At 34.3% G+C, this 26,955-nt stretch overlaps 1 protein-coding gene across 1 annotated transcript; it reads left to right on the top strand.

The window, feature by feature from the left end:
• The first annotated feature begins 13,066 nt into the window (after positions 1-13,066).
• On the top strand, positions 13,067-25,433 carry LOC145097905 (uncharacterized). Its single transcript, XM_079035569.1, has 10 exons — positions 13,067-13,142; positions 13,360-13,417; positions 13,558-14,309; positions 16,097-17,080; positions 22,813-23,757; positions 24,408-24,491; positions 24,581-24,644; positions 24,752-24,858; positions 25,011-25,076; positions 25,190-25,433. The coding sequence occupies exons 1-10, from the start codon at positions 13,077-13,079 to the stop codon at positions 25,316-25,318; spliced, it is 3,255 nt and encodes a 1,084-aa protein (XP_078891695.1). The 5' UTR covers positions 13,067-13,076; the 3' UTR covers positions 25,319-25,433.
• The last annotated feature ends 1,522 nt before the right edge of the window (positions 25,434-26,955 follow it).

The following is a 26,955-nucleotide window of genomic DNA, read 5'->3' as shown; positions in this document are numbered from 1 at the left end:
CTCGACATGTAAGAAGGGAATCCTAGAGAGTTGGTGAAAACGTCTAGACTCGCCGAGTTACCCTTGTGCACTCGCCGAGTCCGGTCAAAGTTGACCATTGACCGTTGACCAGAGTTGACCTGTGTTTGACTTCTTAGGGATAGTCAAGTCTAGAAGATAAAAGTGTTAATAAGAGATGTGTAATGTTATAGGGAGATTGTAGCTCGGAGGATCGAGCACGAGTGATTCCGGGATTTGATAGCTATCGATATTCACGAGGTGAGTCTTCTCACTATACTGTACCCGGAAGGGTTTGATTGTGTGACCGGAAGGTCGGATATGATATGAGACATATGTGCTAAATGTGATATGTTATATGTGCTATGTATGATATGCTTAATGTGGGCCGGAAGGCATTATGTTATGGGCCGGAAGGCGCTGTAATATGGACCGAAGGGTTGGCATGGGTAGGACCGGAAGGTTTACCCAGCAGGGACGGACGTCCCCTGAGACACATGGACCGGAAGGTCAGGGCCTGGAAAGGCGTATGTACGTAAGTTGTATTTTGGGAACTCACTAAGCAATTATGCTTACAGTTGATGTGTATGTGTTTCAAGTACTAGCGAGGACCGTGGGAAGGCGCCGGCGTGATCTGTACACACTGATAGATGATTTATGATCTTGGGATTCATATGATTTGTATTACGATATGACACGTTGAATGTTTATGCCTTGTTTTGGATAAAAACACTTTATTCTGAAATGAAAAAAATATGTTTAAAAATTTCCGTTGTTACAATTAAAGATTTAAAGATTGAGAATACTAAATGAACTTTGTTAAATTTTAAATGCCCCAAAATACAAACCAACTCAACTATTACCTTTGATCACTCATCGAAAAGAAGAACCAAACCAAACTAAAATATATTTAGTTAAATATTATGTACAGCCCTTCCCAGAGAACAGTCTGATCACTGCCCTCAAGCTTCATTCTGGGCAGAACCAAACCAAACTAAAATATAATTAGTTAAATATTATGTACATCCCTTCCAACAGGCATGAGCAAAGTTAAGTAAACTGTAACAGCCCGGAATTTCAAGTATTGTAATAATTATGTTTCTGGGGTGTTTTAAGAGGGGACTCGGCGAGTTGGAGCCTAGACTCGCCGAGTAGGATCGCAGACCGGGTCGCGGGTTCGCGACTGGACTCGACGAGTCCAGATATGGACTCGGCGAGTCTGCGCTGTTTAGCGAAAACCCTAACCGTTCAGGTTTGGGACGTATAAGAGGCACTTATTGGCCGTCATTGTTCATTTTAGCCTTCTGGGAAGAACCCTAAATCGATTGGGTGCATCTGGAGCAAAGTTCAAGGGCCATTGTTGATCTTGGAAGTGTTGTTGTGCAAGGAAGAGAAGGGCTTGACTAAAGGAACAGCAAGGGAGTCACGTTCTGAGGATTTGGGGACACAGAGGGCACATTATTCAGGTAAGAATTCGAGTTATGCTCTGCTATGTTGATGTGTTTATGGAATTAGGGTTTGTGGAACCCTTTTGTGATTAGATTGAATGCTACCCTAGTCCCCCAAACGATTGTGACTCTGTATTGGGACCTTTGGAGGTCCAGAATGTCCCATGCCTGTACATTTCGGGAATTAATGAAGGTTTTGGATTGGAATCCTTATGCCTTAGGTCAATACGTATGTTATGAATCATGGGGTGTATCATGAGCACCAAAATGAGGACCTTACGTGATGGACCAGTCTAGGAAGGCCAGGCCTATGAATGGTCGGAGCAGTTCTGCCATTAGAAAGCAGTTTGAGCGGTTGCATGGCATGGACTCGCCGAGTCCGATGAACAGACTCGGCGAGTAGCTTGAAGATTTACTGGGACTCGTCGAGTTGTTCTTCAGACTCGGCGAGTTGAGTCGGGGTGGCCCCGCGATTCTTCCAGGAGGAACTCGTCGAGTAAAAAGGGGATACTCGACGTGTAGAAAGGGAATCTTAAGGAATCGGTGAGTCAAGGGCGAGTGGACTCAGAGTCGTTGAACTCGGCGAGTCTTGGGGTGACTCGGCGAGTTAGGTCGCGGGTTAAGTGAAGTTCTGAGTATGGGGACTCGGCGAGTCATAGGGTTGACTCGGCGAGTAGGGTCAGTCAGGGGTTGACTTTGACCTTGATTTTGACCAAGGATTGACCAGTGGTTCCAGGGGTATTTTGGTAATTGTTGTTTATTGTTTGAGTTCAGTGCATTGGTGACTGTCCAGAGAGGAGATCGTATCAGTGATCGGAGCAGCTTGAGCTATCTGTTCAGTCGGCAGTTTCGAGGTGAGTTATCCTCACTATATCGCTAGGGTTTATGGCACCAAGGCCGACCCTTTTATCGGATGGAAATCCGGGTAGTTGTCATTGCATGTTATGGGCCGGAAGGCGTTACTATGTGGACCGGAAGGTCATGGCCTGGAAAGGCGTATGTATGCAATTAGTATGTTGACTGGTTTATAGGGTAATGTTATGATAGTGACCGGCTAAACCGGTATCTCGTTAGAGTAATGCTATGATATGTGATCTGTTGATCAATTGTTGTCTATGAACTGCTATATGATTGCTTGTTATGTTATATGTGCATTTTATGCTTACGGGCCGGAAGGCAATATGTTATGGGCCGGAAGGCGATTATGTTGTGTGATGGACCGGAAGGTCGGCGTGGGTAGGACCGGAAGGTTTACCCAGCAGGGACGGAAGTCCCCTGAGACACATGGACCGGAAGGTCAGGGCCTGGAAAGGCGTATATGTGGTTGGTATTCTGGGGGTATCTCACTAAGCTTTCGGGCTTACAGTTGTGGTTTTATGTTTCAGGTTCTCAAGAGTATGTGACAAGGCAAAGGCGTGATCGTACCGTTCCTCGCGTTGGTGTTTTATGATATGAACCTGGGAAATTACTCTGTTAAATAATGTATTGAAAACCTTTTTGTAACAATGTTAATAAAATGGGTGATTTTGAAAAGTTTTAATTGTTTTGAAATTTTGGATGTTACATAAACTTGACAGAATTCTTGTATGCCATAAGTTTCTTATTAACTTCCCTCAAGCTTCATGTACAACCCTTCCCAAAGAACAGTCTGATCACTGCCCTATTCTGCTTGAACTTAGTTCCAGGGAGTTTGGACCTGTGCCTTTCAAGATGTTCAACTCGTGGCTTCTTAGACCTGGTTTCAACGAGGTGGTCATTAAAGCAATCTCAGAATTCAAGGGGTATGGCGCTGCAGATTCATTTTTCTTAAATAAACTAAAGTTCATAAAAAATAGCATAAGAAGTCGGAAGGCAGTGAATCTCCCACAGGAACAAGTGGAGGTTGAAACAATCAAAAAACGAATGGTAGAACTTGATAAGAAGGCTGAAAGGAACGATTTAAATGGATTAGAAAAAGTTGAATGGGCTAAGATTTCAAATAGACTCACCGACTTAGAAAAACTGGCGAGTCTGGACATCAAACAGAAAGCGATAATAAAATGGTTGATTGATGGTGATGAAAATACTCGGTTCTTTCATGGCTTCGTTAAAAATCGCATCAGAAAAAACCACATGAATGGTCTTAAGATAAATGGTGTGTGGTCAAATCAGCCGGACGAGATGAAAGCTGAGATCTCCAGATTTTTTTCTTCAAAGTTCAAAGAAAAATGGAAGAAGACCAGATTTCAGGAGTTCAAAATTCAAGACCATCTCGGCCGCTAGCAAAGATTTTTTGGAAGGTGATACCTCGATTGATGAGGTGAAAAGGGCAGTGTGGAACTGTGGGAATGACAAGTCCCCGGGGCCCGATGGCTTCACATTCAAATTTCTGAAACAATATTAGAACGAATTAAAGATGGATATCCTAGCATATGTAAAACACTTTGAACTTTGGGGTAGCTTTTCTCCAGGTTGTAATTCCTCTTTTATAACTCTTGCGGCAAAGGTTAAAGACCCAATCTCCTTGGGGGACTATAGGCCAATCAGCCAAATCGGTTCCTTATATAAAATAATTGCAAAACTACTAGCAACAAGAATCCGTGCGGTAATGGGGAAATGCATAGATGAAGTGCAAACGGCTTTTGTGGAAGGAAGAAACATCTTGGAAGGACCCCTCATTGTTAATGAGATTTGCTCGTGGGGGAAGAAAACCAACAAAAAATATTACTCTTTAAAGTTGACTTCAATAAGGCTTTTGACTTGGTGAATTGGAGATTCCTAGATTCGATGATGCAACAAATGAATTTTGGATTAAAATGGAGAGTATGGATAAAGGGATGTTTAGAATTAGCTTGGGCATCGGTTTTAGTGAGTGGCTGCCCAACGGATGAATTCCAATTAGAGAAAGGCGTAAGACAAGGAGATCCCTTATCACCGTTTCTCTTCATTTTAGTTATGGAGGGATTAAACATTGCGTTAAAGGAAGCAGGGTCAAAAGGAGTTTTTCATGGAATCTCTATTCCAAACTCCAATATACAGCTTTCCCATCTATTCTATGTTGACGACACCTTATTCATTGGCGAGTGGTAAAAAAAAATAAAAAAAATTTGGCTAGGATCCTCAAGTGTTTTCAAGTATATCCGGGCTAAGTGTTAATTTCAACAAATCAAAAGTTTTCGGCATTAATGTGGATCCACACGAGCTTGAAAGATGGTCCTCACCATTAGGATGTGAGTCATGCTCATTACATTTCACGTATCTAGGAGTTCCTGTGGGAGCAAACATGAACCGTAAAAGCTCTTGGCTGCCGGTGATAGAAAATTTAACAACAAACTCTCCAGGTGGAAATCAAAAACATTGAGCTTCCGTGGGAGGATGACTCTTGCAAAGTCAGTCTTGGGGAGTCTACCCACTTATTATTTATCAATCTTTGCAGCCCCGTTAGGAGTGATTAATAACTTGGAGAGAATAAGGAGGAACTTTATATGGGGAGGACCTAACAATACTCCAAAAATTCGATGGGTGGCTTGGGATAAAGTAATTGCTCCAAAAGAGGTGGGTGGTTTAGGCCTTGGCTCCATTAAAGCACTAAACTTGACGTTACTCTCAAAATGGAGATGGAAATTCTTCCATGAGAGGAGTGCATTTTGGGCGAAAATCATACACGACATACACAATCTCGATGTGGGGCTCTCAACTCAGATGTCATCTAGATATTTAACTGGTGTTTGGAAAAATATAGATAAATGTAAAATTACACTTGATAAATTGAATATTGCAGGTTCTGATGTTATCCGAAGGAATCAAGCCGAAACTGGATGGGAATCGGACTTTCAAATGGACGATCAGTTCTGTGTGGCAGCTTTAAGGGTGAGGATTGATCGTGCAGCTCATTTGATTCCAGATTGTGTATTTCAATGGAGCAAGTGGATTCCAATCAAAGTAAATTGTTTTATTTGGAGAGCAAGAATGGACCGCATTCCAACTGCGGTTTCTCTTGATCAAAGAGGAGTACAAGTTCATTCTACACAATGTAGTGCTTGTGTCTCAGGAATGGAATCAGCAAACCATTTTCTCCTTAAATGCTCGTTTGCTGCTGATCTATGGAACCGGATATGGGAGTGGTGTGGTATCAATCCAATGATATTTCCTAGTATAAAGGAGCTGCTAAATTATATTGCAATGTCTTGGAAATGCCCAAAACGCAGATCAACTTTACTCTCAATCATATATGGGGCACTATGGGGTATGTGGCGAGCGAGGAACGATAGACTCTTTAACTCAAAATTCATCTCCCCAGAATTGGTGTTTGAAGGAGTTAGATCAATGGTCCTTGTTTGGATCAAACATAGGTATGGGAAAGGAAATTTTGTATGGGGGGAATGGCTTAAGTCTCCTTTTTATTTTGTGTAAGTGATGTTGTTTTGTATCTTTGGCTCCCTCTAGCTTCTTGTTAGGGGGTTGTCTTTTAATAAAATTGTCGGTTCCAAAAAAAAAAAGTTAAATATTATGTTAATTAGTCAGAATATCTTTATCCATGTTTTTGAAATTATTATCTTGGAATTAGTTAAACTTATACCATAATGATTAGTATACAAATGAACCTGCCCTTAATTCTCTCTCTCTCTCTCTCTCTCTCTCTCTCTCTCTCTCTCTCTATATATATATATATATATATATATATATATATATATATTAATAAAAAATGTATTTTACTTATTTTTATATGTAGAAAGTATATTTTATGTATAAAAAATTATATTTTTATGTATTTGTGTATGTCGAAAAGTCATATTTGGTGTATATGAAAAAACATATATATATATATATATATATATATATATATATATATATATATATATATATATATATATATATATATATATACTTTCTACATATAAAAATAAGTAAAATACATTTTTTATTAATATATATATATATATATATATATATATATATATATATATATATATATATATATATATATATATATATATATATATATATATATATATATATATATATATATCGTCTTGGTATGTGTTTTATGTTTTCTAAAATATGGGTATACGAAGAACGATATTATGTACAGTTTATACATACCTATAAACATAAAAAGGGTTTTTTACATGTAAAAAATATGAAAAAAAAAATATTTTATACACATAAATTACATATAATACGCATTTTATACTTATATTAGCATGTTATATGTTTCAACATTAAATAAGTTTTTTTATAGATATAGAAATACTATTTGTGTCTATAAATCATTTTGACGAATGAAATGACAAATACTAAAAGAGTCTCAAAGTTTTATACATTTAGTTGGAAAAAACATTAGCTTTTTTTAGGTAAAAACTATGAATTTTCAAAAAACCTTATATTTTCAAAAAAAAAACCCGGTTAATTTCTGTTTACGACCGGATAATATGATAAAAATGAAAGGTCATCCAAAAAAAATTTGGTTTTAACCGACCTAGAAAAAGTTATCACTTTTTCTCTGATAATGATTGTTCGTCTCTGTATGAAAATGATCATTAATTTGAGTGATCCTACTGCAAAACTTTTTTCATATTACTAAATAACCTTTGCATATTTAACCTTTTTTTGTGCGGACACAAAAATTTCAAAATCTTTCTAAACTAACACTTTGCTTCGCATTATAACATTTTATCCCCACAAAATTGCTTTTTGAAAGTACTCATATCAAAAAGATTAAACAAGCATTAATATGATTTTACATCTTTAAAAAAGATTATTTTCCACTTAAAGATTCGTTTTACATTATTTTTTTAATAAATCACTGTTTTAGAAGTAAAAGTTGAGGGTAGAGGGTTCTAGCACTGTCTCGCTCGGCCTCTATATGTGTTCTTGGACGAAGCTCGGAGACTATGTTTGAAGAAAAATATCCTCTCTCTCAGTCCGTTCATCTCGGCCTCTCCCTTTCTTCTTCTACTCTTATCTCTCACGTAAGTAATACTTGAACAGGATGTGAGTTACACTTGGATTATATTAGCGTAAAGTGATGTATTATGTGTGATTGCGAATATATGAAATTACAGTAAATTGGATTAGCTATTTTGACCTAATTGATGTTTTTTTTATTAAAATATTTTATTGTCAGTTATCTACTATTTTGTGAGCATTTAGATTTAGTTTTTCAATTGTCAATAAATGTCTGTGTGTTTTGTTTTTAGCAAATTGAAAACAAAAAAAAAAAAAAAAAAAAAAAAAAAGCAAAAACATATCGTCTTCATTTTTTTCGATTTTGACATTAATTTGTTTTTTGTTTTAACACTAGAAGAATTCCGGGCTATAGCGGCCACAATAGTCTCCAGTAAAGAGTTTATCAAAAGAGTTAGATAAACGTCGGTAAAGTCAATAGCGGAGACACGTTGCCGGTAAAAAGTTGCCGCTATTGCTATGTCGCTATTGATCCAGTTGTCGCCGCTAAAGAGAATTATCAACACAAATGCCCCTGTCACCGGTAGTACTTCGTGTCGCCGCTAATGATATGGTCACCGCTAATGCTTATGTCGCCGGTAATAACATTTTTCATTTTTTAGTTTTTTTAATCAACGATTTTGGGTATAAAAAACCGATACATAACAACGTTAAAAAATAAAGAAAAAAATTACATAACAACTTCCAATTAAATACCAAATACTGTTATAATTAATTCAATGCTAAAATAAAACAACCAAAAGTTTATAATTCTAACAAATAGCAAAGTAAATTTTACAATTTTAAATAGTAGCAAAGCGTGACAACAAGTGTAACATACAAATACAACTCCTCCCTACATACCATCATTTCCGTTCCCATCGTTTCCTCATTGATTAATATGTGATTGAAAAAAAGAATAAAGCTCATCCTCACATGTCGGGTCATTGAGTATTGCCCGAAGATTTTCCAACTACATAATAAATAACAATATATATAAACTTATAAGTTAATATATCAAAAATAAACAAAAACTACCAAAGTACATTACGAATTCTTGCACTTAAATACAAGATATACCAAAAGCATATTGCTATTTTTTGCACTTAGGACAAAAACACAATTACCAAATCCACATGCATTTATCGATGCCAAAGTACATTGCTATTTTTAAACTAAGACAAAAAAAACCAAAGTACATTGCTATTTCTTGCACTTGAGACAAAAACCCAATTACTAGAGCTTTTAGTAAATAATCACCACAGAAACCAAAATTACCAAATCAACATGCATTTTATGATGCCAAAGTACGTTGCTATTTTTAAACAAAGACAAAAAACTAAAGTACATTGCTATTTCTTGCACTTGGGACAAAAACCCAATTACCAAAGCTTTTAGCAAATAATCATCAAAAAACCAAAATGACCAAATCAACATGCATTTTATGATGCCAAAGTACATTGCTATTTTTAAACTTCAGTCAAAAAAGCAAAGTACATTTCTATTTGTTGCACTTAAAATATAAACACTTGAAATTAAGTAATTTTACTCTATTTATCCTAAAAAAAACCTTAAATATAAGAAATACCAAAGGACATTGCTATTTCTTGCACTTAAGTACCAAAAATACATTGTTATCTCTTGCATTTGGGACAAAAGCACAATTACCAAATCAACATGCATTTATTGATGACAAAGTACATCGTTATTTTTAAACTAAGACAAAAAAACCAAAGTACATTGCTATTTCTTACACATGGGATAAATAACTAGTTACCAAAGCTTTTAGAAAATAACCACCACAAACAAAAAATAATAAATCAACATGCATTTATTGATATTAAATAATCTTGTTTTATATGTGATGGTTGTAATGGATGTGGTCGTGGTTGCGATGGCAGTGATTTCGGTGGGCGAGTAGAAGGTTTACTGTCGATGCCTCTTATATGGTCATGTCGCTCTCCTAATACTTTCTCAAAAGCAGCTCTTTCTTGAGCGGGTGTTAACTCACTTTCACATTGGGTTTGTTCTAAGAGCTCTTTTACTAACCGATTATGTATTTCCTAAAAGTGGGTAACAATTAAGTATAAATAAACACTTAATTATATGATAAAATTATAATTAAATACTTACATATTGTTTTTCCACCTCGACTGCAACAAATACACCATCCCTATCCGTATGAGCCTTGCGAAGCATTTCCACTATCTTAAGGTTCTATTTAACATTAAAAATTAGGTTATATTTTAAATAAATAATTACATGTATCGTACGTTACCTTCTTATAACAAGTACTGCTATACGACCTCGACCCCCCCCCCCCCAACGATTGACGGTGGTTTGCATTTGACAGACTTTTTTTTTACCTTTGTGAAACAATTTTATGTTCGTCCGTTTGGAAATACTTAACTGCTTTCTTCCAATTATCAACATCCATACCATCTAGAGAGTTGGCTAATGCTCTCGGGATATCATAATACCCTCCAAATTGTTCGTCCATTTGGAAATACTTAACTGCTTTCTTCCAATTATCAACATCCATACCATCTGGAGAGTTGGCTAATGCTCTCGGGATATCATGATACCCTCCAACTTCCAAAAAATATTATTTTGCATCAGCTTTACGCTCTCGATAACCTTTTAATTAATGTAGATATTACAACTTTAAAAAAGATATATATTATTTTTGCCTCTTTTTACAAACGATGGGCCACACGTTTATTTTATGTATAGTAGATCTAAAAACATATACATTAATATTAAAAAAAAATTGTTTGTTTCTTTTTATATGTTTACCGATTAGCTTTTATTAAATAAATTCATTTAATTAAAATTTGTATTTAATCCTATGAAACTTTATCTTTGAGAGCTAATATAGTATATATGAAACTATATGAATATAACATTATAAGTTAAGTTGAAATTTTGAAAAAGGAGGAATCAAACTTGCCAAAAAAAAATTTTAAGAATGACATTGACTTCTCTTTCAAAAAATAAAAAAATAAGTGTGATATTGACTTACTAGGTTTGGAACTAAAAAGTTAAGAAATTAACTTTATAGTATTCGTATTTAAGTTTTGGAACTTATTGGTTAATATATAAGTTTTGAAACTAATTGGTTAATTTGGAGTTAGTTTTGGAATAAAGTAGAAACTTTCTAGTATTCGTATATAAATTTTCAAACAACTTTATAACATTTTTTGTTTTGTTTTTGTTTTCAGTTATAACTATATTTTTTATTTCAATTATAGCATCCTATTTATACCAAAACCACATGCTTCACATAATACATAAGAGCATCAAATACACATACTTTCACATACACATACCACATATACACCAAATACAAATACATTGACATGCACACAAAATAACATCCTACGATACCAAATACACATACTTTAACATATATAGATAATAACATTATATTTATACCAAATACATAAATTTCACATTTATATACCACATATATACCAAATACACATACATTCAGATACACATAATAACATCCAATTTATAACAGATACACATACTTTTACATATGTAGATAATAACATCGTACTTCTACCAAATACATATATTTCACATTTATATAACACATACACACCAAACACAGATACATTAACATATATACACCAACTTTACATAGATTCACATACATATATCAAATATACAAACATATGCCAATTTTCACATAATTTATACAACTGCACATATTTTGCAATTAAACTCAAATTTCACAATAAATAGAAGTAAATAGAACATGTGGTGGCGGAAATCAACGAAAATGGTCCAGTGGTGGCGGTAGTTGCGGGTGGTGGTCGCGAACACAATCAAAAATTGAAATTGACATTTTTTGTAATTAACCACTACAATATGCTTAAAATCGATGTTACAAGTGAAAAGAGAAAGGATACTAAATTGAAAATACCTCTCAGTTGCCGGAAATTGAGTAATGTCGCCGGAAAAATGGGTCCTCACCGGAAAATAGTCTCATCGCCGGTATCTTCTTCTATGTGGCCGGTATCACCCACCGTAAAATTGAGTAATGTCGTCGGTATCACCCACCGCCATTGTGAATTGACGAAAGTATGCAGAGAGAAATACGTAGTAGTGAATGGAGTCAACAGAAGTTAAAAGGAAAAAAGCGTCAATTTTTTGGGTTAACTGCGTCGACCTTTAGCGGCGACGTTTAGGGCTTTAGTGCTAACTTCTATCAATAGCGGCGACTCTTCGGAGGGAATTACTGTCGCGTCATTTTTTCGATCTTTAGCGACGATAGTTGTAGGTCTTAAGTGGCGACAAGAGTCATCGATATTGCTTTTGTGCGTTCCACGAGTAACCGAGCCGTTGGATTTGAAACTGGATCGGACGATTCTTGTTTACTAGAACGTCGAAGTGCGGACCCATGTCATGACCCTTTAGTGGCGACACCAATAGCGGCGACTTTTCAATATGTCACCGCTAAAGGTCAATGTCGACGCTATTGGTGTGGCGGCTAAAGGCTGTATTTCTTGTAGTGTAACTCCACATGAAAATTTAGATTTAGTATCGTCAATTATGAATAATTGTCCGTGGGTTTTGTTTTGGTCAAACTAAGAAAAAAATAAAAACAATGTAATTTGGACACTCAATTGTCCACTTCGACCACTTGACACTCTTTGGCAGACGTAACATGCTATTTATTTGGTGACATTTTCTGGGTTGTCAATAATGATTTTAGGTGTTAATAATGATTTTTGTTGTTAATTTCTTAATTACTTGTTACTTTTTGCATTTTTAGTTTGAACAGGAAATGGAAGGTATCTGTGATAGACAAATTCCATTTTCATCAACATCAGCCGATATTGGTATTCCACAACCTGCTTGTACTTCTATATCTAAAGAAAATATTACTTGAACCTAATTTTTGTTTTATAATTTTCTATTATATGAGATTGTGATTTTGTGAAGTTAAGCTTAGATCAGGTTAGTATTATGTGACGTATTATATGTGAATTGTGGAGTTCCAGTTAGATTTGATTAGCTATTTGCAACTAACTTTTGTTATTCTATTTTTTTCAATTCAATTGTCACTTGTTATTATGTGAGGCTACTGTTAGATTTAATTTTGTCAACTGTCAGTTAATTAATGGCCAATATATATATTCTTTGAATTCTATCTTTTGATTTTAGTTGTAAATATGTTAATCACTTATCACTTGTTACTTTGTGTATTTGTATTTTGACCAGAAAATGGAAGGTCTTTCTGAAAGGCAAACACAATCTCCATTAACATCTGTTGATATCGGTATTGTCCAACCGACTTTTTTTTTTGAATGACAAATACAAATATATATACTAAACTACTATTAGTTATTTTTTATTTTTTATTTTGTAAATCATAAAATTTCATGAGAATGTGATTTTGTGAAGTTACACTTAGATTACAATAGCATTATGAGATATTATTATACATGATTGTTAATTGTGAATTTCAGGTTAGATTAGATTAGCTATTTTGGACCTAACTTTAATTTTTTTTCTTTAATTTGTCAGTAGTCAATTAATCGTTATTATGTGAAGTTACAGTTAGATTCAGTTTTGTCAATTGTCAGTTAATGGTCTGTAGGTTTATGTATTTTGTGACTTTATTTATTTCAATTTTAATTTATTAATCTCTTGTATTTTGTGGGTTTGGGTTTTCACCAGAAAATGGAAGGTTTCATGCTTTCTTCATCAGCATCCGCTGATATTGTTATTCCACAACCTACTTCTACTTCTATCTCTCAAGTATGTATTACTTCAATCTGTTTTCATTAATTAAATTTTGTAAACCTGAATTTATCAGATTATGAATTTGTGAAAGTTACAACTGCATGATTTATTTTTTGACTTTTTTTTTTCTTTTAAATTTGAATGTTTGTTTTTTCAAGATACAATTAGTGTTATTGTTACTCAGTTACTTGTCGGTAGATTTATAAATTTTGTGAATTTGGATATTCGCCAGAAAATGGAAATATCATCACAAAGGGAAACACCATGGTCATTCTCATCTGCTTCTGTTGGTATTCCTCAACCTCGTTCCAATTTTACGATGCCTATAAATATAATTAATATAAATGATTTCCTTGGATTTTTCTGTAAGGCCTAGAATCTTGCATTCCATACACAGTCACCTAACATCATTGAACAATGTATTTTTCAGGGAAAAAAATAATAAAGTCTGCACGATGGGAATACCATGAAAACATCATCCCATTCATTGTCTGCGGCTACCAAAAGAATGAGTGGATTATGGTTTCTACATATGCTGACAATTATAGCCTACAAGATCATCTCCAAGACCCCAAAAAGAAGCGTTCCCTAAAGTGGCCACAACGCCTCAGGATTTGCTTAGGGGCAGCAAGAGGACTGAGCCACCTTCACTCGGGTCTTGGAAAAGGCCGTGTATTAGTTCACAGAAACTTCAAGTCCTCAAACGTATTATTAGATGAGAATCTGAAACCAAAAGTTTGTGGTCTGTGTTTGTCAAGATTACTCGACCGAAATCAGCCACAAGTCTGTAAACCTCTTTCAGGTATCCGATATTACTTGGATCCAATCTATGAAGAAAGTTGCATCCTTACAATGGAATCAGACATCTACTCATTTGGGGTGGTTATGTTTGAAATGTTGACTGGGATGCTAGCTGATAATGAGAAAAGCATAGGTGAAGATCCGCCACAAACACTCATAAATTTGGTACAATGCCACTATGGTGATGGAATGGACAAGCTCATTGACCCTGATATAAAAGATGAAATTAATGATGGTTCTTTGCATACATTTATGGATATTGCATATGATTGCATTAGTTTGAGGTTACAATGTCGCCCTACGATGAACAAGATTGTTGAAAGGATTGAGGGAGCATTGGACAGGATCAACAAGCGGATTATGGGAACACCGTGTCATGAAGTAAGTTTTTTTGTTTATTTACGATTAAGTAATGTAGTTTTATAGGGAAGAATGAAAACTACCATTAGTAATTAAAGGAAATCTAATTTAAGAGAAAATCGTAATAGCTTGAGTCCTTTAAATTTTCCTCCAAATGTTTAACATCATTTCAATATGTCTTGACGAACTTTATTTTACTAGTCTCGCGAAACATTTTATTTTAATTTTGTAAACCTCCGAAATCTATGAATTTTGTAATTATATCATTTTATTCTAATTTTTATGGGTACATGAAAATAGTTTTTAGGAGAAAAAATCCCTACATCACACCACATTTAACAAAATGGACCTTTAGAGAAAGACCAAGTCCTAGAAAACATATCTATACTAGGCCTGGCAATCGTGTCGTGTTCGGGTTGGCGTGTCGCGTGTTGGCGGGTTGGCGGGTCAAAATATGCCAACCCAAACACGACCCATTTAAATATACAGGTCACGTGTTGGCGGGTCACGGGTTGGCGGGTTTGGAACATAAACCCATATATGACCCACCAACCCATTTATTTATACGGGTTCACAAGTTGGCGGGTTCGTGGGTCAGATTTGGGTTCATGGGTCTGAATTTTAGATATTTAATTCTTAAACATCCAAATGAAAACTAAAAACATTCATAGAAACATGTTACAAACTTAGTCTTATAGGTTACGACTTATGACATTAGACCATCCACCACGAGTCATAATGTCGAAACATTCAAATGGTCTATGAATAAATGGTATATATTATGTAATACTTATTAAATATTAATACTTGATACATAAATACATTTAAAAATAAAATAATTTTTTTATTAACAATATAAACGGGTTGGCGGGTCAACCCGTTTATTTTTTGAGAAACCCATATATGACCCGTTTAATAAACGAGTTGGCGGGTTGGCGGGTTAGCGGGTTGGTGGGTTGAAAAACTCAACCCAAACCCGTTTATTTCGTGTCGTGTCGCGGGTCGTGTCGCGTGTCGTGTCGAGAATTGCCAGCCCTAATCTATACAAAACAACCTCCATCATACCGCATTTATTGGGGCTGAGAAATGGCTTAACAACTTTCTCATGTCAACTTAAAAAGAGTTTTAACTATGCGAATATGTGGTATTGGGTGCTTCGGGAACATACTATATGTAACCTCGATCATTTGGAAAAAAGTGGAAACACCTTCTCAAAACCAAATAAATTAAGCACGAAGGATCAATTTTCTAGAGTTGTAACGAATATAGTTCAAAGTCCACATACCAAGCCGTCGATCCCGGATGTCTTACTATAACAATTATTATCATATATATCGTTCTATAAAAATTTCATGTAAACTTTTTCTAATTCTTCGTTTTTATACCCTATGCTACAAAAGGAGTTTCATAAACTTCATGGCTGACATTTTCTTCTCGACCTCAAGTTACGTGGTTTCTGTTTTCAATTTACGATTATTTTTGTAATTACATCATATGAAGAAAAACAAAGCACTATTAGAAAATTCTAGAGTTCCATTTTTTATCACCCTAGAAAATTGCCTTACATAAAAATACAAATAAAGAATAGTAACATCATATAAAAAACAGAGCTCTATTAGTAACATCATATAAACAAGAAATAGTACTTTACATCATATGAAGAAAAACAAAGCAGTATCAGAAAATTCTAGAGTTCCATATTTTATAATCCCAAACATTTGACTTACTAAAAAATATAAACAAGAAACAGTAACATGCATGTGAAGTACTGAGATTTGATTTCTTCAATTGTTGTAATGTTTTTTCAGCCAACGGCAGAATCAGAGGGCCATCACAGTCCTGGTTCAACTGTTGCCATAAGAAGCCAAAAATATCAAAACCCAGAAAGCTTTTTAATTCCACTTGAGGAGATCAAATTGGCAACAAGAAACTTCAGTGAAAACACTCGTTTTAGAAGTTATGGATCTGCTGCTGTCTACAAAGGGCGACTTTCTGAACGTTGGAAAAACCGTGAAGCTTGCTTCAAATGTCGTCAACATTGGCAAAGCAATGGAGCTAACTACGAAGGTACTCATAATGACAGCCAAGTAGAGCATAGGTTCCGTAATGAGGTTGAGATGATGCCCAACTTCGCCAATGAAAATATCATCCCTTTCATTGGCTACTGTGATGAAGTCAATGAGATGATTATTGTTACCGAATACGCTATCAATGGAAGTGTTGATCAACATCTCCCATACTACAATGAGAGAGGTTGCCTAACATGGGCACAACGCCTGAAGATTTGCATAGGGGCAGCAAGAGGACTCGAGTATCTTCACTCGGGTCTTGGAGAGGGTCGTGTAGTAATTCACAGAAACTTCAAGTCCTCAAAAATATTATTAGATGATAATTGGGAAGCCAAAATTTGTGGTTTTGGTTTCTCAACATTACTCGATCGACACCTGCAGCCACAAGTCCATGAACATCTTCCAGATGTCGACGATTACTTGGATCCCATTTCGGAAGGAAATGGCATCCTGACAATGGAATCAGACATCTACTCATTTGGGGTGGTTATGTTTGAAATTTTGAGCGGGATGCTCGCTAGTCGAACACAAGGACTCATAAATTTGGTCCGGAGGAACTATCGTGACGGAGTGCTGGACAAGCTCATTGATCATAATATAAGATATGAAACTAATCTGCATTCTTTGCATGCATTTGAGAAACTTGCGTATCGATGCATTAGTTTGAACATAAAGGAACGCCCTACATTGAGCATGATTATCAAGAGGTTGCAGGATATTCAAGTAAGTCTTCTTCATTTTACATAAAATCCATTTTCATAAGGGAGTCATTTATACAGATGATTCCATTTGTAAATCCCTTCGTAAAAAATATTGCGTATTTTGTATAAAAATGAAATATCCTAACAAAGAAATCTTAAATCGTTAAAGATTTTTTATATTATATTTCATTTACAGCTCCTTTAATATAAAATATTTACATAACTAAGGCCACTATTGTTAAGTTTTTTATTTTTATTTTTTTCTAATATCTTTAGCATTATTTATTAATTAACTTAATTTATCATAAATCTATAATCAAAATATATGTAGAGTTTTTAATAAATTATATTTGTAAAAAGATCTTGTCAATTATAATTAAAATTTTAATTTAGAAAATCTCATAATCATATATAATTTTCTAAATTCTGATTTTATTACAACACAAAATACGTGTATAAGAAGGTTACAATTTTGGACAAACACATAATTATGAGTAGTTTAGATAAAAATTATAACTTTCATATGGTAGTCTGAAACTTATATGTGTAATTTATAAAATTTTAAATTGTAATTGCCTTTCTTATTCTTTATTAATAGTTTTTAGTCAAAGAATTACATATTTACGTATTAATTTTTTTTTATCTCTAGTAATATATGTTTAAAATGTCATTTTACTGTGATAAAAATACTGGAAAATTTCATATTTGCCCTATCTAAATCTAAATATCATATATATGCTAAATACAACAACAACAACAATATGACATTTACGAAGGTGAATCTTAATTAGAGATGGCAACGGGGGCGGGGAACACAGGGGACCCCAATCCTCATCCCCATCCCCGAATCCTCATTCAAATCCCCATCCCCATCCCCATCCCCATCGGGGAATATAAATAAACCCCCATCCCCACCCCCAACGGGGACTGGGGATCCTTAACGGGGAAACGAGAATTTTTTTTTCTCTTTTAATTTGCAAACTTTTACGTAAGAAAAAAAAATCTATATTTCAATTTTACCAGCATAAATTTAAAGATTTTATAAAATATATAAGTACCCATAAATTGCAGAAAAAATATAAATAAATTTTCTACCAAATTTAAATACATACATCAAAAATCAAGTAAAAAAAACTATCAGATTGATATTTAAGGTAAAATAGATCAACCAAAGAGAAAAAAATATATATACACGAGTTTAAATTAGATAAAAAAAAAAAGCAAAAAGTATAATTTCAACCAAGTAATTACTAATGAGTTAGGTTACTTAGCTCAAATTTTATGTATTATAAACTATATTATAAATATATGTTTTGTATTATTTTTATATATTAATATATGTCGGGGACGGGTCCAGGGTCGGGAATTAAGGGTATCCCCATCCCCACTTTTTTTATTCGGGTATTTCCCATCCCCGTTCCCATCCCCGGTCAACTTGGGGATTCCCCAGTCAAAACGGGTGCGGGTTTCGGGTTCCCCATTGGGTATGGGGATTTTTGCCATCCTTGATCTTAATAAACATAATAACGTTGCGTTCTTGCAAACAAAATGAAAAGACCGAGAGTAAGTGAATTTAGGCAGTAAAAATTAAAGATAAACAAATAAAATAAAATAAGATAAGCTAAAAAAAATAAAAATAAAAATCAAGTAAAATAAAATAACCCAAATAAATACGTAAATAAATAAAAAACGAGCATATAATTAAAAAGCCTATTGGGATGGTCGCCTACTCTTGTAGCCTGATGTGTACCCTATACACCTACACCATCCTATTTGAAGTCATGTCCTCGGAAAGAGCAAGTACCTTCATGTCTAGCCTCAGATTATCCTCCCTTTCCTTATACGACCTCATATCCTCCTTTTACCGTCAATTAACATTGGCTCTACACTTTTTACCATTCTGATGGTAGCCTTCTAAAGACATGTCCATACCTCCAGAACAACCACTCTATTACTTTTTTCGTGATCGGAGTCACTCCTAACAAATTTCATAAAACCTCATTTGGTATCCTATCCAACAGCCACAAGTCCACCTCAGCATTCTCATTTATACAACTTTCATCTTCCTCTCATGGTTGTTCTTGCTAGGCCAATATTTGATGCCAGTCATCATGCCAGGCCTAACAAGTACTAAGTAAAATTTACAGTTTAGTTTTGGTGGAACCTTCTTATCACACAACACTCTCTTAGTAGCCCCGACTTTAACAGGTACCCCCATTATGCGATAGGTGACGTCTAGATAATTAATGCTTTCCTTTCGGGAAAGGGTTTGTTGCACTATTCTTACATCTACTCCTTTATTCGAAATGACACCAAACATACTCTGTTTTACTAGTGTTTATTTGTAGCCCTTTCACTTTTATAGTCGACCTCCAGACTACATATTTAGTCGGACATTCAACTAAATTATGGGCTTGACCATCAAGACATTGTCATCAGCAAAGAGTATACACCATGGAACATCCTCTTAGATGTCATGTAACATCCCGTCTAAGATTAAGGTGAAGATTTACGGGTTGAGAGACAACCCCTGAGGATGATGATGAAACCCAATTTCAACTTGAAAGGACTTAGGTGTCGTTTGTTAAAAAAAAAAAAAAAAAAAAAAAAAAAAAAAAAAAAAAAAAAAAAAAACCTTTCTATTGTGCGGTGCAGCACACGCACAACACTTTCCCTCTTACAGCAGTTTGTTTTTGGGAAGGCTTCAGACTACAAAATATATGTGTGTGTGCTATATAGCGCAGCACTTGACTTGCCTCTTCAAACCCTTTCAGCTTTATTTTTTCCAAGTGTGTTTTTTAGAGTTTTGGTATCACTTATTTATTTTTATACTTTTTTTTTAAACTTCGATTTTTTTTAACTTTTATTTACGGATTTGATGCAATTTCTTTTTATAGCTTCCAAAAAAAAAATTAACATGATTTTTTTAAAAAAAAAAAACTTTGATGTTTTTTAGTTTTTTTTACCATTTATTTTAATAATATTTTCAGTTTCAGTTGCATTTTTTAATGTGTGTAATTTTTTACGAATTTTATAGACATTGTTTGCAATACTTTGTTAAATTTTTTTATTATTTCCTTTTTTTATGTTTTTTAAAATTAGTTTTTTTTCTAGAATAAAACTGTTAGCTTCTTTTATATTTTTTTTAAGTTTTTTTTTAAAGTTTTATATTTTTGTTTTTTTACATGTTCTTTTTAGTATTGTTTTTTCAATGTTTTAAGACTAGAATTATTAAAATATCGTTGTTGAGAACTATTTTCAGTTTATAAAATTAGTTTATTTATATTTTCAGTTTCTTACAGCAGTCTGTAGATGTTAAAAAACAAACATGCTTCTTATTATAGGCTGCAACCATTTGTTCCACCTCTTCTGCTACAGAGGATTGCAGAGCTGGTCCACAGACTTCATGGATTTTCGTTTCGTAAAAACAAACAGTAGCTTAGTGTCACCACCTCGTCCAATTAAGGAACACACCGTGGTCCAAAAATACAAATTTTGTAAACCCATGACATATCTTTTTGGGACCACTATAACTTCCAAGGTCCATCGAATTGCCTCTCGGGGACCACTATCATACGCTTTCTTTAAATTGATAAGATCCATATTTGTCTTTGTATATTCCTCCATAAGACGTTTGAGGAGATCGATTGTCTGGACCTCTTAGGCATGAAGCGAAAGTGGTTTTCTGTAACAATCATTATGCTACATAACCTAGCCTCCAAAACTCTTTCTCATAGTTTCATAGTATGATTAATTAACTTAATACCTTTATAGAATCCACAACTTTGAGCATCACCTTTTTTTTATTATATATTGGGATCACAATACTAGATATCCACTCCTTAGGCATCCTAGAGGACTTTAATATAATGTTAAATAAAATAGTCTACAATGAAACTTCTTTCTTCATGGCACAACCACACACTAATAGGAATACGATCCTGCCCAAAGGCTGTGTTCCTTCACATTTACGTCAAAGCCCTCTTAATTTCCTCTTTGTAAATCCTCAATCAAGAACTCTCTTCCTTGTTTTGTAACCTAATTAATAGTTCATCTCCATTCCTATAAAAAATAATCATATATAAAGATTGAAAGTAATTACCTCATTTCCTCATAATATCTTCATTGTTTACAAGAACTTGACCATTCTTCTCCATAATATACCTAACATTCCATAGGTTCCTTTTTCTTCTTTCTCTGGATTTAGCTAGCTTGTAGATTCCATGCTCCCTTTCTTTTGTGTCTAATTTTCTATACATCTTCGCGTAAGTTATGGCCTTAGCTACATCCATAGCTTTCCTAGACTCGCGATTGTTCTCTATATACATATCTTTTGGCAAAGAGAAAGTTCCTCGTCTCTTGAGAAGACCATTATGCATGGTTGTTGTTGGTAAGGGTGTCATTGTCATGCATTTCTTTTGGGTAATCTGATGCGTGGATGTAAAGTCGTGAGTTGGAATTTGATGCACCTTCGGTCTTCTTGCTTCGTTGTGCATCACCGGTGATACTTGTTTGTTAGGGTTTATGTCGAGCACGGTTTAGGTTAAGAACCACTCTGATATCATATAAATATTAATCAAAGAAAATACTCTACACATTTGATTAATTAAAACCTTTTACAGAAGTAGGTATATATAAGGGGAAAACTATATAAGTATAAAAGGCAACAAAGATAAATATGAAGAATAACATTTTATTTCCAATAATAATTGATAATGTGTAAAACCGTGCATTACACAGGTTGATTAAAGAAAATAAAATATTAAAATGTAAATAATAAGTATTTTTAAAATAAAATTTTCAAATATGGAGTGAAAAACATATTAATTGCAATTTATTATAATATTTATTATATTTGAAATTTTACGTATATAAGTATAAGATTATGTGCCTTTTTAATTTTAAAATTTGAAAAAAAAAAAAAAAAAAACTTAAATTGATATGTAGATATTATTTATTTGAAAAGATGACAAAATGAAAAAAGTGTCAAAACTCTTTAGAGATTGAAATGTAGCAAAAAAAACCTTTATTATAGACGATTAATATTATTTAAAAGTTATTAACCGCATCAAATCAGTGCTGAAACTTATCATGTATACATTTTGTAATATATTGTTAATACATTGAAATTTTAAGGATATAAAACAAAATTAAAAAGCCAAGAGATGCAAATAGAAACAAATGTCTAATAGATTCTAAATTTTTTTAGCCTTAAACCGCAGCCCACGATTTTTTTTGTCAAATTAAACAAATAAAATTTTTAATTTAATCAAACGAAGACTTTTTTTTACTTTTTGTAGATAAAAGTTAAATAGAATGTGAAATTAATATAAAAAGGAATCTTAAATAAACCCTGGGCGGACATCAGACATGTGTTTGGAACATGTATTTATGGTCGTATGTGTAGGGCCCACACACACTCCCATTACATATGTCAATGTTGGAGTAATTATAAGAGTGTCAAATGCTATCATTTTAGTGATTAGAATTCGGTCAATTCGAAGATCATCACCAGAGCTAAGAATTGACAAAAACGTAGCTATAAAGAGAGATCACAGAAACCATGAAATTGATTCCTCTCTTGCGTCAAATTTTTTTCTTTGATTGAAATTAAAAACATAAAGAAGAAACGTAACATGTGAACAAGTAGTGGGATTTATGTTTTGAAGGACTCTCTTATTGTTAATTATTCAGTCAAGGGTGAACATGGCAGTACGTATCTCTAAGCAAATTTGGTTTTGTTTACAAATGCAGAACAACGGATCAGCTTCAACAATTACTACAAAAGGCCTAGAAAGTTATTTTATTCCGCTGATGGAGATCAAATTGGCAACCCGAGACTTTAGTCCTGAAACTCAGATTGGATATGGTGGATTTGGTATGGTCTACAAAGGCCAACTCTCCGAAAGATGGGGGAATCACACGGTTGCTATCAAACGCCGCGATCCACAAGGTAAACAAGGAAAGAAAGAGTTCCAAACCGAGCTTGAGTTGATTTCCACCATTCACCATCCAAACATTATCCCTTTCATTGGTTACTGTGATGAAGGGAATGAGATGATTATAGTTAACAAGTATGCCAACAATCATAGCCTTGATTATCATCTCGAAGACTTGACGAGGAGGTATTGGCTAACATGGGAAGAACGCCTTAATATTTGCTTAGGCGCAGCGAAAGGACTCGATCACCTTCACTCAGGTCTAGGGAAGAACAACATGGTAATACACAGAGACGTCAAGAGTGGGAACATATTGTTAGACGAAAATATGGAAACCAAAATTTGTGATTTTGGTTTGTCAAAACAAAGCCCAAGAAATAAGCAATATTCCCAGCTCTTTACAAAAGCTGCGGGTACCTACTACTATGTGGATCCCGCTTACAAAGAAAGTGGCATCCTCCGTAAAGAGTCAGACGTGTATTCCTTTGGCGTTGTGTTGTTTGAAATTTTAAGTGGGATGTTGGCTTATCACCAAATGAGCTTCGGAGATGGTGACCCACAATCTTTAATAGAGCTTGTCCGACGCTACTATAACAATGAGCCAAAGAAATTAATTGATCCCATCATAATAGATCAAATTGGTAGCTGTAGTATTGATACGTTCAGCAAACTTGCATATGACTGCATAAGCTTGAATTCAGCGCAACGCCCTACGATGGATGCAATCATCGATGGCATTGAGGACGCGATTGGTTTTCAAGTAAGCTCTTTTCATCAAGGTTTTTGAAAGAATTCTGTTTTAAAATGAAATAATGAAAACTTTATAAAATACGTTAAGTAATTAGAATTAACTGATGGCTGATTTGATTTTAAAGGATTATGTAGCTTCTGTAATAGCCCCAACTACATTGTTGGTAGGTTAATGGCTAAGACTTCCTCTTTTTCATAAGATGTAGTTAGGCAATGATCCTACAATCTTTCTCATGAACATGACAACAAACATTTTGTAGATAGATTGGAGAAGGAAGCTAGATGTCTGTTACTACCAAAACAATTCTACCCAAAGCACTTACATATAGAGATAAAATCTCCCTCAACAGTTAAGAACCGATAGAATCAAATGCCAGCCAAAAACTGCTTTTCAGCCAAAAATAACGGATAAAACTGTAACAGTGACAGGCCGTTAGTTTTCTGGACAAAAATGATATATGAATTATGTTCCCCCTGAAATGTCATTTAAACATTTCAAAGAGGTTTTGATCTTGATAAACCTTTTCCTTCCTTTCTTTCCCTCCTTTGTGATTGAGTTAATATACTAAATCAAGACTTGGCCCCCTTGCAAAGAAAGAAAGCCATCAGACTGCTTGGATACTAGCACATATTTTTCATTATTTTGCCCACTCTTTATAGGAGGAGTGGCGAAGGGATCAGAAAGCGTCACATGCCGATTCTCCATTTAATTTAAAGAAGGCACTTCATGAGCTGGAGAAAAAGGTATTTTTGGTTACTTGTCCATTTTCTTTAACTCTAAAGATAAGGATGTTTATATTGCTAATCTTTTTTTCCCATTTTCTGTCTTTTAGAAGCTCTGCTGGTCATCAGATTATGTGGAGTTCTATTCTTATGCATTTCGTTATTGCCTAACTGGTACAATAAACCTTCACCAGTTTACTGTCTAATATCTCTTTTTTTTCTATCTTTTTCTCTTTCTCATTTTAATTACTTTTCCTCTATTGTTTTCTTTGCGTATGTAGAGGAGAAGCAAAGGAGCATAAATATTGAGAGCATATGTGAATTATTGGAGCTTGTTTTGGGGTCGCAATTCTCTGGTCAAGTGAATTTGTTCATTCGGTATCTAAAGGTGAGCTGCTTCATGTCTTTGTGGTTCGGGGATGTTGCAATAATTTTTCTTTTTCCCTCTCTATTAAAATAAAAGGTTATCTTCCACACAAATATACCCAAAATAAAGATTATCAAAATGAAGCTTCACATCAGTTTTTGGGCATTTTGTAGACACAAAATCATTACAAGGCCATAAACATGGATCAATGGATGGGGTTCTATAGATTCTGCAAGGAGGTAATTAAACTTCAGAGTACATTTTTCCTATTTTGATTCCCCACTTCTGGTTCTCATAATTATTTTTGTTCAACACCTTTATCATAATGAATTCTTTTTTGTTTTATATACAGATAAGTTCATCGGATTTCAATAATTATGACAAGGAACATGCTTGGCCTTTGATCCTAGACAACTTTGTCGACTGGGTGAGGTCTAACAAAGCTCGACTTCAAAGAAACGCCCTACGGCAGACAGAATAAGCAATAGGATTAAGGACACAATTTGTCTAGAAGTAGGTCCTTTATTTAATTAGTTTGAATAAGTTCTGACAAGAATGAAAACAAGGATGGATTGTATAACATGATAAATGTTTAGTTGCTAGGTTTAAGAATACTTTAATTTCAGTTTTTTTTTCTTTTTTTTTTATTGAATTATTATTTTATACCTTCTTCATAATTAGATTTATTTACTTACTTTTTAAACATTTTTAACATAAATATATAAATTGTTTTCAGAAAATATGTAATAAGAAATATCTAATTAACGTCTTTAAAAAAAGAGCAATAATTATATGGTATCTATACTAAGTGTATTATTATCTAGTAATGGGATTAGTAGCTTGGTTCAACCACTCCTTGGATTCTACCTTTCATGGATGTGTAATAGCTATTCAACCATTTTATATCTTTAAGCAGCAAAGGGGTCTAAATCTCATAATTATCTAACAATTGCATTGTTTTAACAGGAAAAATGATTGAATACCAAACCTGTAGTAAGGTTTTCCTGCTTTTAATTCTAGGACAGCTTAATAGGTCTTGTACAAATAAAGCTATTCACTCGTTGATTTCAACGACATGTCATAAAGATATGAGACTTTCACTACAAGAATAATGACCATTAGTGGCGACAGACGTCGCTGCTAAAGGTCCCCATTCTCGCCGCTAATACCTTTAGTGGCGACCCGTTGCCGCTAAATGGTCGTCGATGTTGGTTCGTCGCTAGTACCCCATTTGTCGCTGCTAATGATTACCGTCGCCGCTAATATTTTGCGTCACCACTAAATGTGTCGTCGCTAATTGTAGTTTTCTCTTTTTTTAGTTTTTTTTAAAACATTCTTTCCATATACAAAACAAACATTATAAAATTATGAAAAATGTTATAAAAATATAAAAACATATAACCAAAAACACATCCATACATACACAAATACATACATAATACACATACAAAAACATATACATACATATACAAAAACACATATACACATGATACACATACTAATACACAAATACATACATAATACACATTAAAACACACACACACACACACACATATATATATATACACACATACTAATACACATATAAATACACATACATATACAAAATACACATTCAACATATAAAATTTAAAATAAACATATATAGAACATGTGGTGGTGTGTAATCCGGCAGAGAAGCATGGTGGTGACAAAGAGAAATGAGTTCACACAAGAGGAAAGAATGAGCTTAAGGGGTTATATCTGCGAAGGGAATTAACGGCGACAGCTTTTAGCGGCGACATATAGAGTATTAGCAGCAACACCTTTGGGGGGAATTTTGATGGTCAAAATTTTTTAGTATTATCGGCGACAACTTTGGGGGGAAACTTTGGCAGTCCAAATTTTCGAGTATTAGTAGCGACGTCGTTGCCGCTATTGGTATGTACGTTATCGATTTTCAGTCATTGTATTAGGGACAAAATCAACGGATAAGTTTTCACCTCATATTTCGACGTGGATCGGGGTCAATAGGCATTAGCGGCGACAACCACCTTTAGCGGCGACACATAACGCAAAAGTTATGTGTCGACGCTAAAGGTGGTTGTCACCGCTAAAAGCGTCGCCGCTAATGCCCAT

The sequence above is a fragment of the Lactuca serriola genome, chromosome 1, assembly GCF_051521515.1.
Source record: "Lactuca serriola cultivar US96UC23 chromosome 1, Lser_US96UC23_V15, whole genome shotgun sequence".
NCBI lineage: Eukaryota > Viridiplantae > Streptophyta > Magnoliopsida > Asterales > Asteraceae > Lactuca > Lactuca serriola.
This window is presented reverse-complemented; position numbering and strand designations above follow the sequence as displayed.